A 14445-nucleotide genomic window follows, 5' to 3' on the forward strand; every position below is an offset into this window, starting at 1 on the left:
AATTCCCCTTACTTTACATCCCAGAAGCTTAACTCACATGGTACCAAAATCCAAAATCCACCATTAGGGGTAACTCAAACGCTACATAAATGCCACCAACCACACAAGTTTGCACAGCCGGACTTGTGCGTCTGTCGGTAGAGTACGTCGTAGGCAAACTTCCGAGGTCATGGCTTGGGATCCCAACAGCAGCATGTAGATGTTTGTTTTCTATTTTCTGATCTCTTCCCTTTCAGGCAATGAATACTGATATTATTCATTTTCCATGAATGCCACAAATTTAAAAAGTCCCGCTGCTTTTCCTATGGGTTCGCTGATTATACTGGCTTTTTTTTTTCATTTTTTGTGTTATAACAAACCTTTTATTTCTCTGCAAATGTCTTCCCTAAATCCGTAAGACACTCGTAATTTAAACTAAGGTTTAAGATGTATAGATCAGTCTTTCCCAGCAAAACGTACAATATTTTGTTTTGGTCGAACGTTAATTCAATGTTTTAATTATTTAATGTTTTGGAGATGTTACGAGCAAACCGAGTAACCTTTTTTTAATATTAAATGGACATTTATGTGGCATAAGTGCAGTATTTGAGAAGAAGGTGAGCCAATTGGGCATGAGCATGCAGTCCTGCTCGTTATGAAAGTAAACGTAATCAACGGATTACAAGACCTAGCAACGAGAGCATAGCACTTTATTCCCGCAATACAGCCTAACATACAATTCATGCACTTATAGCGTATGCAATGGGGTCGGGCGTGTAGAGGCTCTATATAGTAAAGGGTTTCCCTTGAAGGATAGTGGCGAATGATTAATCAGCAAAACTTTAATGGCGATGTGATGTGCAATATACAGCAGGAAGGCACTATCTAAGAGATGTAGTTGCAAAGAGCTGCTGGTTGAAGAACACCAAACTGCAAAAACAGGGCAGAAAGATCTGAGATGACAGCCTAGAAGCTAAATGGAACGTTAATGTCTACGACAATGACACCCAGCACATTTCTTAATTAAGATTGCAATAACATTTAAAAATAAGCATTAGAGTAATGTTTACTTTGAGTGTTAGGCTGATGCTTTAGATATAACCCATAGGGTTATTTGTTATTTTTAACACTATTGTAACGATTTCGTGCAGCATAGAGCGTTACTGCCATTCACATAACATTTGTAGTCTTATTCCAATTTGCAGTGCGACCAGCTACGACCAACTACGACTTCGCTCACGGCCATGCTGCAACCAATGCTAATTGATTGGACGTCCATTGATAGTCACGGCACTGCGAGAACTGGCGCCTACAGCAGACAGACGCTGACCCGAAGCGACCACGGAGACCTGAAGAGCGCTGATGGCGCCATTACCCCAGCGGCCCGAGCGTTGTGCCAGTGCTCGAGAGGCGGCCGGCAACAGCCTGCCTACCATCACTTCGCACAAAACAGCGATGCAGGCGAACCCCTGACCGATGAGCATCAGGTAAAAGATGGCGCCGACGTCGGTGAGCTTCATGTTCGCAGCCGTGACAGACGACTGAGATCCAGCTGAGCTGCGCAGCGCTGACTCCATGGTCCGGCGGTTCCAGTCCTGGGGCAATCCGGCCTCCCACAACCAGCGGAGCCTGCTCCCCAGACCACGAGCATTAGTGGTGAGACCTTCTAACAGGCTGTCTGAGTTGGGATTTAAAAGAGTCGGGTGGAGGGTGAGGGCGGAGCGAAGAGCAAAGTTTTTTTTTTCTCATGCCCTCACCCGCTCGGCGACAGTCTGCTTTTTATTACGGTTCTCCCTATTCTTCCCCTATACCTCGCTGTCTGGAGACTAGTAGACGTTTCCCATGTTAACACTTCTTCCATTTTTGACGCGTTGCCGCCAACAGCACCAGAAGAACAATTATTTTCATATACCGTATATGCCTGACCTCTTCTCTAACGGCATCTGCACAGAAAAACAATACTAAAAAAAGACTAAAACCACTAACTAATACCAAAGCTTATCGCTTCTCGTCTTTCCGAGAACTATATCACATGGAATGCTTTGCCACAGGAAATTGCTAACCTGTGCTCAGTTGAGTCATTTATATTTGCCGCGAAATCTTTGTAATATTTTTGGTGTTGACAGTTCCTTTGCTTTTTATGAATTTTCTATTGTTGGTCGTATTGTTTATGTTTTAGTTTACTTCATCGTGGGTCTGGCTGCCGGTCACTCACGTTTATTCTAGTTTATTTTGATATGTAGTGCAAACTCTTTTTTCATGTACTCAGTCCTGCTTTGACTACCAAGAGGCAGTTAGCTGTATCAAATAATAATAATAATAATAATAATAATAATAATAATAATAATAATAATAATAATAATAATAATAATAATAATAATAATAATAATAATAATAATAATAATAATAATAATAATAATAATAATAATAATAATAATAATCAATCTTTATTTAATGTGCGCAGGAACAACCATGTGGTCTTTGTGCTGCAGCACAAATAAAAAAAAAGAAACAAAAATGAAAAAGCACAAACATGTTTACACACACAGAGAGAACACAATAATAATAATAATAATAATAATAATAATAATAATAATAATAATAATAATAATAATAATAATAATAATAATAATAATAATAATAATAATAATAATAATAATAATAATAATAATCAATCTTTATTTAATGTGCGCAGGAACAACCATGTGGTCTTTGTGCTGCAGCACAAATAAAAAAAAGAAACAAAAATGAAAAAGCACAAACATGTTTACACACACAGAGAGAACACAAAAAAATAAATAAATAATACATGAAATGAAACAGACGAAAAGTATCACGGAAAGTAAGCAAACAATGAGTAGCATCACTTATATACACAGTGAGAGAATTTTTTAGCACACCAGGAAATAAAGAAAAAAAAGAACGGTAGATAGAAGAGAAAAAAAAACAACAAATACCTGACATTGATTATAGTAATATAGAGATATACATAAAATAAACAACCCTTCCAGGCGCAACAAGTGCATGGTACTTAAAACACAGGCTAGAAATACAGAATAATACAATAAAGAAGTAAAATTGAACAAGGGGCAGTAAGATTCGAATATAAAGTTTAAAAAGTAAGAAACGGATAAAAAGTAGTTCACGATACAGACAGCATTGAACAGGAGAAAAAGCAAAAAGTGAAGTAAATACAATTTAAGGCTAGAAAGTGGGAGTTTTAAGTGATAAAGTACTATTTAGAATACAACGCTACGAACATCCAATGTAAATGAACAGAACGAGTTTTGGAAGATGTCAAGGTGAGGACAAAAAGAGTTAAATAACCACTGCATCCTGTCCAGAGGGGAGTGGAAATGAAGAGGAGAAACCTGAAATGGTCTGAATTCCCTCATGCTCTTTCGCGGAACGCGCAGTAGGATGTACTCTAAGAGCTGAGGGCACATAATGTGGCCATGAAGGAGTTTGTACAGAAATATGATATCAAGTCTGATACGACGGCAGTGAAGGGAAGGAAGATTCAGTTGGGCGCTCCTGGTGGAGCGAGAGGGGGAAGTTGCGCAAGGAAAGCGATAATGAAATATCCGTAAAAAATTTTTTTGTACTCTGTCAACCTTGTCCAAGTTCGATTTGCAAGTGCCATTCCAAACAACCGACGCATACTCCAAGACCGGCAGGCATATGGACAGGTACAGTTTTAGGAACGGAAGTGGAGTATGGAACTCTCTCGAAAGTCTGCAAACGAATCCGAGTGTGCGCATAGCCCACTGAGCAATGCGGTTAGTGTGAGAGGAGAAGCTGAGGGTGCGGTCAAAAAGTACACCAAGGTCATTAATTTCATCAACCCTATCCAACAGCACAGAATTCGCAGAATAATGGTAGAGAAAGCTATGTGTTTTACGAGTAAAGGACACAACCCTAGTTTTGGAAGAATTGAGGGTAAGTCGATTCATTGCACACCAATCAGAAAAAGCAGATATGTCCGATTGCAACAACACGCAATCTTGAAAAGAATGTATTACCTTGAATATTTTTATATCATCAGCATAAAGAAGAAACGAGGAGTTCTTTATCGCCGAGGAAACATCATTAATAAAAACGGAGAAGAGAAGCGGGCCTAGTACTGAACCTTGAGGAACTCCACTCGTTGCAGGGTAAACGAAAGAAGTCTGTCCATTGACACTGACAAAGCAGAAGCGATCAAGGAGATAGTTGCGTAGGAGGGCTACGAGTGAGACTTCAACGCCAGAGAGTAGAAGTTTTTCAAGAAGTAGTGAGTGAGTAACAACGTCGAAAGCTTTGCTCATATCACAGTACACAGTGTCAACCTGACCCCTCTGAAGGACTGCTGCAGAGGCATACGTCATACGTCATATACGTCATAATAATAATAATAATAATAATAATAATAATAATAATAATAATAATAATAATAATAATAATAATAATAATAATAATAATAATAATAATAATAATAATAATAATAATAATAATAATAATAATAATAATAATAATAATAATAATAATAATAATAATAATGATAATAATAATAATAATAATAATAATAATAATAATAATAATAATAATAATAATAATAATAATAATAATAATAATAATAATAATAATAATAATAATAATAATATCAGCTTCCGGGCAGAGCAGGTAAAGTGACAAACATCAGCTGCACTGAAGTCTGGGAGTTTTTCTTTCTCTTCACATTTAGTTGCGAATAGACTCGCTTCTGAGCTCGCACTGACCTCTTGTGCATCTGCTTGATGACGTTCTTGTCGAGGGTGCGTCGCACGAACATGGTGAACTCGTTGTTGATGAAGAAGTCTGTGCCCATATAGAATTCTCCCTCGTATCCGTCCGGGTAGACACGCGCGACCGTCCAGTACAGGAGGATGTCGTCGCAGAAGAAGATGGCCTTCTCCTCGAGCAGCATGTCAAACGTGGACTTGCTCAGGACCTGTCTAGCACTAGTCACTGTGCTGTGGCGCTGCACCTGTCTCCACAGTCGTTGGTAGTCAGGCCTGTCAGATGTCTGCAGGGTCCAGGCAGGCGATACACAAATGAAGTTATCAAGAGCCATCCGATGCTTACTGTGAGACAAAGGGTTCTCCCTTTGACATTATATTAGCCTTTTGACGAAGCGCCACCACACTCCCCAAATGTTCCCTAACTTCGTGTATACAACTGAATCTGCCTACTTTGCATGTGTTTCCCTTTTCTGCCTGTTCATTTCTCGCCGTTTTCGACAACTTAGTTTTCCGTATTAAATGGCCAGCCTCACCTAGGCGACGAATTCATGCCACACGAGAAACTCTTCAATACTGCCTTAAAAGGTATCCATCAGCATATTCACCATGTTCAATACACCTGGGAATCAATTACGCTTTCCTTTACCGCTTGACCATGCGCTTGAACATCTCACTCACAAGAACTCTGCAGAATGGTTAATCTAGTCAGCATCGTGGCGCCGTTTAAATTAAAGTGATCTGAGAATACCGTTGTTGTTATATTAATACGCCTTATGTATTTTTCCCAACGGACTAAACTGCTATGGAAGCGTTAACTTAAAGGGCCACTGTCCAGGGAAGGACCTTTTAGGCGAAGGAGCCCAGTGTTTCGATCAGGTACCGGAGATAGTCTACGCAAAATGCTACAGCGATACGCGCGTCGCAAAGCAGCAAAAATACAAATCAAAGCTGTCTCATCCTCCCCTTCGGGAAAACAGCTTCGGGAAGAGAAACGCTAGCTCGTCGGGCCGCTAGGCTGACGTCAGAAGGCAACAAAATCCATTGGTCCGTCTCGCTGACATACGGGTGAAAGATGGGCGTACATGACTAATTGTGTGCGCCGCTCGCTGCGCTCTTTTCCCTCGCCACGGCCGGACTGAATGCAGTGAATGCAGCGGCGCGCGCTCCCTGATCCGTTTCGTTTTCGGGCACACAGAGTGCCACGCACCAACTCTGGCCATACGCGGAGTAGAAAGGGGAATTTGGCTTGTGGAGGCTAGACGACCGGGCAGGAGAGTGAAAAACCTTTGCGAGGGAACGGGAGGAGAGAAACACGACAGAATCTAGTGATTGCGGTGGCTGTAACGGCGTTATTAATTACTCTTTCCAAAAACATTTTTTTTTCCGACTTGCATTCTGGGGCGAAGCCTCACAGTCACCGCGGAAGAAAATACTTTCAACCGGAGGGTGGACAGTGGTCCTTTAATACACGCCACCACGGTTAGCAGTGACTGATAAGATACGCATGACCCCCCACACTCCGATTTCGCCTGTCTGTCAATGTATTTCCACGCGGAGGACTTGTCTTTGAGCTATGAGTGCATTTCTTTACGCGTACACTGGCGTACTTGCACCCTCTAGAAAATGTGATTTACGGAAATGTGGAGCAAAAAAGTAAAATAAAAGTGCTTTAAAAGTGGAAGCTTATTCAACTATATGAAAAATATATTTTCATTCAATTGCTTTGAAAGGCATCGCTTATAAGATTCATTTTCCTTGCACTGAAATGTCCCATTTTACAATAAAATAGCCCAAAACTCTTGGTGGCAATGTATAAATGTTGAAAAAAATTATTTTCCGTCGGCGGTTTTTCAACATGTTGCAGGTTTATTCATAAATCAGAGTGTTAATTTTCATCACCTCCGCGATTAAATTAACACATATCACACGTGATGCATCCTATGATATTCGGAGACGAATGCCCATGGTGCGGGAGGACCCCTACCCTGTACCACATAACGTGGTAATGCAGTGCACATAGAATACAAACAATTATAAATCCAAATGAAAGGCAGTGGGAGGCTTTGCTGGCCAGCTCTGACTCGGAGGCTCAGCTCTACCTGGTCACAAGAGCTCTCAAGCTGGCGATAGCCAGTGGTCCCCTGGACTGGGGGCGCCAATCGCTCGTCAGCCTCGGCTGAAGAGGCGAAGATAGAAGATCCCCATGCAATTATTAAAGTTTCACTCACTCACTCACTCACTCACTCACTCACTCACTCACTCACTCACTCACTCACTCACTCACTCACTCACTCACTCACTCACTCACTCACTCACTCACTCACTCACTCACTCACTCACTCACTCACTCACTCACTCACTCGCTCGCTCACTCACTCACTCACTCACTCACTCACTCACTCACTCACTCACTCACTCACTCACTCACTCACTCACTCACTCACTCACTCACTCACTCACTCACTCACTCACTCACTCACTCACTCACTCACTCACTCACTCACTCCGAGACACTAAGAGAACCTCAGTCCATCAGCAGATATTCTCAGCACGCGGTAATTGAAAAGTGCGTGGTAACTACCTTTTTTATTATACATTAAAAATGACAGTCGTTAATCCGTAGCTAAGCGCAAGTTTTGCGTGAGAAATCACATTGTCACGCATCATTTCACTTAGTTTAGCTGTGCTTTTCTAATGGATAGTGGCTTAGCTAAGTTTAATCTGGTTAATTAGCCCTAGGAAGGCGTAATTACTGCCTAAGTGTGTTCAGACCGCGACGTACTGCTCTTTAAGCTTAGCTATAGGCGTATTATGCTTAACTAAGCCTAACACGCTCAATGTGCCGAGGGACGTATACTTACGCACATGGGTTCAGACACGTTCAGGTATAATTTCCCAACCCGCGTTTAGCTAGGCTTACTTAGTATTGCTTAGGTTAAATTAGCTTTGACTTTGACCTTGGTTAAGAATTATCATGGTGCTCATGGCATTGATAGTCACTCTTATAAAGTGATAGTATAACTATGCGTTGGAAATTTTGGCTTGGTTTCTGCCTTAGCAACACTCGGCTAGGCCGAAAGAAGCCAGAACTTGGTAACTACATCGTGTTATGCTAAAAGTGATTTCTCGGTATAGTATGTAATTATATTAAGCAACATATGAAGTTTTTTGACGCATTGAGGCTGTTTTAGCTTAAACTGTACTTTACGCTAATTTGGCGCCTTTGATGCTAATGCATCATTATAACCAGCAAGACACACGTAAACAGCTCACCTTGAACAGGCGTTCGTAAGTGCTTCCGCTGATGACGAAGGGCATAATGCTGGGGCGGGCGATGACGTCCTTAATGGTATTTATGCGCCCTGTCTGGTCCTTTACCATCATGCTGGCCTTCATGATGCCGGTGAACCCTGTCATCACCACCATTACCACGATCCACCAGAAGGCCGTGAGCCAGCGACCGTACGACGTCTCCGGGGGCTCGGGTGTCGCTGCGAGGCAGTGCGCGGTTAGCTTAGCACGTGGGAAATCGCGAGCTGCCGTCTCGAGCTTCTCGAATAAGATGGGAGGCTGATGAATCGAACCCTCCAGTACCCATGCATTCCAATCAGACATGCTACCCTGTAGACTAGGCACTCAGCGCAGCCACTTTTGTATGGTTTAGCCGCGCGTTACACTTATATCGGGTGGTTTCTGCATAATATGATAGCAATTATAACTAGACGCAGAAAAGCATTTTCGAGATAATTTAGGCAGAGAACTAAAATATTAGTGATTAGGCGACTCCCTGCTCTTTTTTTTTTTGTTTTACTGTGCCAAGGAACAATTATGTGAAGCATTTTCGAAATAATTTAGGCAGAAAACTAAAATATTAGTGATTAGGCGACTCCCTGCTCTTTTTTTTTTTTGTTTTACTGTGCCAAGGAACAATTATGTGACGCAAGATAACAATAACAACAGTATTGAATACGGTGGCAGTGCTTACATTCAAAGAGCATGTTTCCGATGAGATCCATGAGGTAGTCTCCGAACATGCTGAGACGACTTCTGCCGCCGAAGGAAGGAAGCGACAACATGATAGCGAGGAACACCATCGTTGTGAGCAGCGTCACCCAGACCTGATGCATGCAAGACAAAAGTGCAATGCATGTTTATCGTGTCAGTACTTTCCTCCAGCGCGCCATTAAACCTTTGCTGTTTTTTTTTCTCTTTTCACAACAGTAGCAGTATCTTTTCAACAAGTAAGATGTTCGCGCTTGCTTGCTGCTTGCCACTGGCTTACCGCTGCTGTCCGCTAACATATTTGCTCATGATGTGTCCGTTCGCGTGAAGTGTCACACTTTTTCGCGGAATTCCGCGGGATACTGCGAGATTCTGACATTACCTGATGTCGTCGTGACCGAATGTGACGCCATCATATCATCACATCCGGTCACGAATGATAACTAGAATTGATGTCATCACGACGTCCCATCCGGTCGTAACGTCACGTTCGGTCATGACTGATGACATCACCAGGCAATTCACGCATACACGAAGCTGACCCCGCTGAGCGTCCGATCCAGGCATCCGTGCAGCGCCTTTATTTTGGCGCTTCCTCGAACGTCGCACCACACAGTATACAGAAGCAGATACAGTAAAGCAGGTATCAGTGGCGTTAAAAAAGAAAGGCTTTCGCCTCATTGCACTTTCGTGGTCCAAACTTCCACACACTTTTTTCTTTTTTTTTCTTTGCTCCCTTAGCTAGCTCTAAAAAAAATCTTGATATAATTCCGTCCGCCGAAATGCGTCGTATTCCCCACAGTTGTGGTACAGTGGTTAGGGTGATCGACTACTGCACCCAATGATGAGGGATCGAATTCCGACCTCGGCGGCAGCGTTTTGATTAAGGTGAAAAGCAAGGCTGTGCTGTGAGACGTTAAGGGCACGTTAAAGAACCCCATAAATCTGAGCCGCTTTTGGACCTTAAACCCCATAAACCAAACCAAGCAATGCGTAGTCTGTACAGGAGGAGTTACTAATCGGGTGGGAATATGATTTTACTCTCACAGGAGGATTTAGCCTAGCGAAAACCCGATTTCTCTTTCCTCGGAATGGAGAGGCGCGTGAATTGCAGCTTTCACTTACCGTCAAAGGTTGAGATACATTTCTGGCTGACAAGGCTTGCAGGTTAGCTTCACGCATGCGTATCGTTATGCGTTGTGCAAATCTCCTGAGCGTACAGCAGGTATCTGTGACGGGATATCTCTCCAGGCTTTATAAATGCCACCTATTTATAACTGCATGTCACGCACTGCGCCGTAGCATGGGGAACTTTTCTCTCGTTCCTACGCCCCGTTGAAAGGCTATTTGATATTGGCAGCGTCCAGATATTTGTTTCGTTTTAGCTTACATAAGTTTCGCTACGACACCAGCACATGAGTGGCGCTGTTCTGTAACTTGTATGTGCTGAAGGATGAAATCCCACGTGTTTCTATTTGCTTGTGACACTTTCAGTTGCACACTTTTAGTTGCACTTTTCTAGGGAGCCACCACTAGTAACGATCAGAAAGTGTGATGCGGCGTACCTGCGTGTCCAGCGCCGTGACGTAAGCAAACACGTCAGTCTTGAAGAGTCGCTTGGTTCCGCCGCAAAGTGTAAGTCGGATGAAGTAGTACTGAGGTAGCGGTTGGGCCACCATGAAGCGGCTGATTGTCGGCAGGATGGGCCCGATTGCCAGGTCGCACTCCTGCCCCCGTGAACAGTATGAGAGAGCTGACATTCGAGTCCGCCTAGTTGTTAATAAATCATTGCACCTATCCACATATTTCAAGCTCTACATTCGGTTACCCAGAAGCGATGGACGCGTTTAAAAAAGAAGAGGCTTACGTTGCGGCTGATCATCCCTAGCGATCCTGCCCAGGTGCCGTTGGGAAAGGTGCCCGCGTAAATGCTGTCCTTCGGGAGAAGAACGACGTGCCTGGGTGGACACAGAGGAATTGCACAGTGAGGCTGCAGTTGAAGTGACTGCTATGCCACGCCGTTTCAGGTCCATACAGGCAGTGAGGTTTTACTTCGTAATCGAAAGCTGCCTTCCTCATACTTACAAAACATCCCTATTTGGGCACTTTTTTCTGAACATCAGTTTGGAAAATTCTTGCATTTATTTCTGCGCGCATTTTTTTTTATATAAGCTTTTTCGTTGCCATTTTTTTGCTTCTCAGCATGAGTGAGTGCCAAAGAGCAGTTATTTACCAAGCACCGCCCGTTACGCACACTTCTTTCTTTCTTTCTTTCTTTCTTTCTTTCTTTCTTTCTTTCTTTCTTTCTTTCTTTCTTTCTTTCTTTCTTTCTTTCTTTCTTTCTTTCTTTCTTTCTTTCTTTCTTTCTTTCTTTCTTTCTTTCTTTCTTTCTTTCTTTCTTTCTTTCTTTCTTTCTTTCTTCTTCTTTCACGATAACGATAGCGATAACAATCATTATATCCGCAGATCTTACGCACACTTCTTTCTTTCTTTTTTTTTCTTTCTTTCACGATAACGATAACGATAACAATCATTATATCCGCAGATCTTGAATCGGTAAGCTTTTGGGTTTTGCTATCAATTTTTAAAAACAGTCGTGGCAGTCTGATTTTTCTTAATACTGCTACTCATCGTAAGCATAGACTATTTCTATGAATATGTTCATAAAGATGTGCCAGAATTAATAGGTTACCAATTCACTCACAATTAAAAGATATCCCAAAATAGTGTTTTCGTTTTCGTTAGGGGGGGGGGGGGGGATTTTTAGAGGGTATTTCCAGTGAAGACTTCGTTTGCATCTGCTTAATGTGCCTGCCGAGTTTCTAGCAGCGGTGCTAGCCCCTTTTACATTTATGTCAAATAACATGCGCTTCGTTCTCACCTATAACTCCTTCCGTGCAGTGGAACTTCTAGGGGCAAACAATAGCGAGGATATTCTCGCCGCAGTGAAATTTCGTTTTGTGTGCCCACCTTTTGCGACAGACTGTCATCTTTCAAATCATGCAACACATCCGGGTGCTTCATTTGCCTCTTAAAACGTGGCACGTACCCATATCATGGGGGATTGTACAAGGAGCAGTGACGTACAAAAAGAAATTTTTATAGGCGATTACGGAAAAGGATTCGCACAAAACAGGAATGTAAAGAGAAGTGTGACGTAGCAGCTATAAAAAATAATGTTTAGAGTAGAATAACAATAAATATTATTGACGAAAAAAAAAAAATCTGGTAGAATTTTGAAAAGAATTTGTCCCATTCAAACTTCGTCTTGTCTTCGCCCTGCGTGCAGAAGAAATAATGTTTGCACGATTGCCATGTCTCTGCGCGCGCAGTGCAATGCCGTTATTTACCTTTGGGCACACAACATTTTTTTAAAGAAAAGTCCTTATTTTTCTCCAGTTTAAGTTCCAGCTTTAGCACAGTGCAGGTGACACTCGTGCGTATTTTTATTAACTTGTTGGCGCATACTCACTTGATGTTCATAGACCGCATGACTAGGTCGTAGACATATCCACCGAGACCAGTGGCGATTATTGTTCCGTCCGGGTCCCGGCGGTACCCGATGAGGGGTTGCATCTTGCAGGAAGCGATGATGAAAGCGATGATTTAAATTATTTTAAACGACCATTAGGAAATGTAGGCGACATGAACAAGCTTGTGTGTCAAGCATTGACCAGGACTGATTACATGGCCGATGTTGTGAGCAACGGCCCGAATCTTCGAGCCCTTCATCCACTTAGCAGGCGTAGAAATACCGGAACAAGTTTTGGGTTCATGACGTTCCGCTTGATATCGAGGGTTCAAATCGACGATCTTGAACTTTTAATTCTGTTAATTCATTCACCTTTACATCCCATATTTGTTTTTACTGCAAAGTTAAAGTGGAAAATGGATGTGAGGTAGCTGGATAAAAACTAGAATGATAATTCTGTACAGCTGTATGAAATCATGTTCACAACGTGGCGTGAATAAAGCATGTGTCCAATGCATCGCACGGACCGAGCTAAGAACCACCACCACGGAGCACGAGTTTCCGAATATTCTTCAGTATGACAGCTTTTGAGGAATTTCATTATCAGTCGAAATGCAGAGAAGTGTGGTACGCAAAGTGCATGAAGAAGCCTCATGCCGTAATGTTATAGGCTGCGTTGCTTCTTCCTCAGCGTCACGTTTACTAAGCGTACATCGTATTTTTAGTTTTCTTTAAATTAATTACAATGATTTATGTCGAGATTCACAAACCTTGAATTCTAGACGCTGACTTCCTTATCAGCTACGAATGTTTCAACAATGCAGGACATTTGCTCCAATAACATCATTGATCACTACGCATAAAGTAATGCTCAATACGATTGACTGCATTTACCTCGGTTAGACAGGACCGCAGAACTCCGCTGAAGGTTTCGTTCATGGCTTTGCTTTTCGCTCGTCTAGCAGCTCTTCTGACTCGCTTCCAGACCAGAAAGAACTTTTTGAAGCAATTTTAAGTTGGTGATCGATGTTTACAAAGAAGTAAGAACAGAAAGTATCGACGACGCAGGATTGGAAGGTTGACTTAATGAAGCAGGATAAAATGCGCGGCGCCTTGTGCTTGATGGCTATCGTCAGGGGCAATCTTCGGCCTTCAATATAGCTTATACAAAGTTTCTGTCATTATAAGCTAGAAACATGCGTACCTGTCATCAGGTTCGGGGTTATTCATATTCTCAACCTCTATAAAACGGAAGATTGTTTTGCACCCGTAATGAAACGCAAACAGATTCCGAATGTCATTAGGTCCTCTTGCTATTGCTACTTATATATTTTAATATTTTTATTCTGGTTTTGACATTTTTACAGCTTTATTCAAGTGTACCAACTCTAGATGACAAAGGAATGAATTATATTTGCCTTCGACTTTGGCATTATCGGAAATGTATATGAAACTTTCGATACCGAAGCCGCCTATTTTGTCCTCCGATATTCCTGTCATGTATTTATTCTCGCCAACGTCAAACATATTTCCCACAAGTACCTTAGTTCGGTACGGTTTGTGGGGTTTAAAGTTCCATAGCGACTAAAGCTATCAGAGACGCCGTAGTGGAGGGTTCCGGAAATTTTGACCACCTGGGGTTCTTTAACGTGCACTGACATCACAAAACACACGAGCTTTTCGGCTCCATCAAAGCGCTGCCACCGTGACCGGGATTCGATCCCGTATCCTTGGGCACAGTAGTCGAGTGTCCTATAACCACTGCACTGCCGTTGTTGGAGACCAGTACCTCGACTGCGAATTATGTTCGGTCATTATCATTAAACGGAAAGTCGGGCCTTCCAACTGCACAGTGCTCTGTACGGCTGTAGCTTTGTGCGGTTCAGAAACACGAAGCGATTACTCTAAAGCACCAGTGAAAAGGAAACGATGCCCGCCCACCGCCCATCCCCGAGTCACGCCTTCCTTAAAAAAGTAGTTATGCTTATGTCAAAACCACAGAGTCATCACCCATCCCCTGGAAAACGTGAAGTGCAGGCCTCACAATTTGCGAAAAAACAAACAAACAAACAAACAAACAAACAAACAAACAAACAAACAAACAAACAAACAAACAAACAAACAACAAACAAACAACAAACAAACAAACAAACTACCCTCCCGAACGTCGCGAAGAAAGAAGACACAGAAACAGTGTTTGTTCCTAATGCGTCCTCCCGATTTTTCTCAACG

At 42.3% G+C, this 14445-nt stretch overlaps 1 protein-coding gene across 1 annotated transcript; it reads right to left on the minus strand.

Moving 5' to 3' along the window:
- Positions 1-1238: 1238 nt before the first annotated feature.
- LOC146185794 (ionotropic receptor 93a-like) lies at positions 1239-8833 on the minus strand. Its single transcript, XM_084605581.1, has 4 exons — positions 8725-8833; positions 8013-8230; positions 4737-5023; positions 1239-1608 (listed from the first exon to the last, which is right to left on the minus strand). The coding sequence occupies exons 1-4, from the start codon at positions 8831-8833 to the stop codon at positions 1239-1241; spliced, it is 984 nt and encodes a 327-aa protein (XP_084461707.1).
- Between the last annotated feature and the right edge of the window lie 5612 nt (positions 8834-14445).

This window comes from Amblyomma maculatum, chromosome 6 (assembly GCF_055883805.1).
Source record: "Amblyomma maculatum isolate TAMU_Amacu chromosome 6, ASM5588380v1, whole genome shotgun sequence".
NCBI lineage: Eukaryota > Metazoa > Arthropoda > Arachnida > Ixodida > Ixodidae > Amblyomma > Amblyomma maculatum.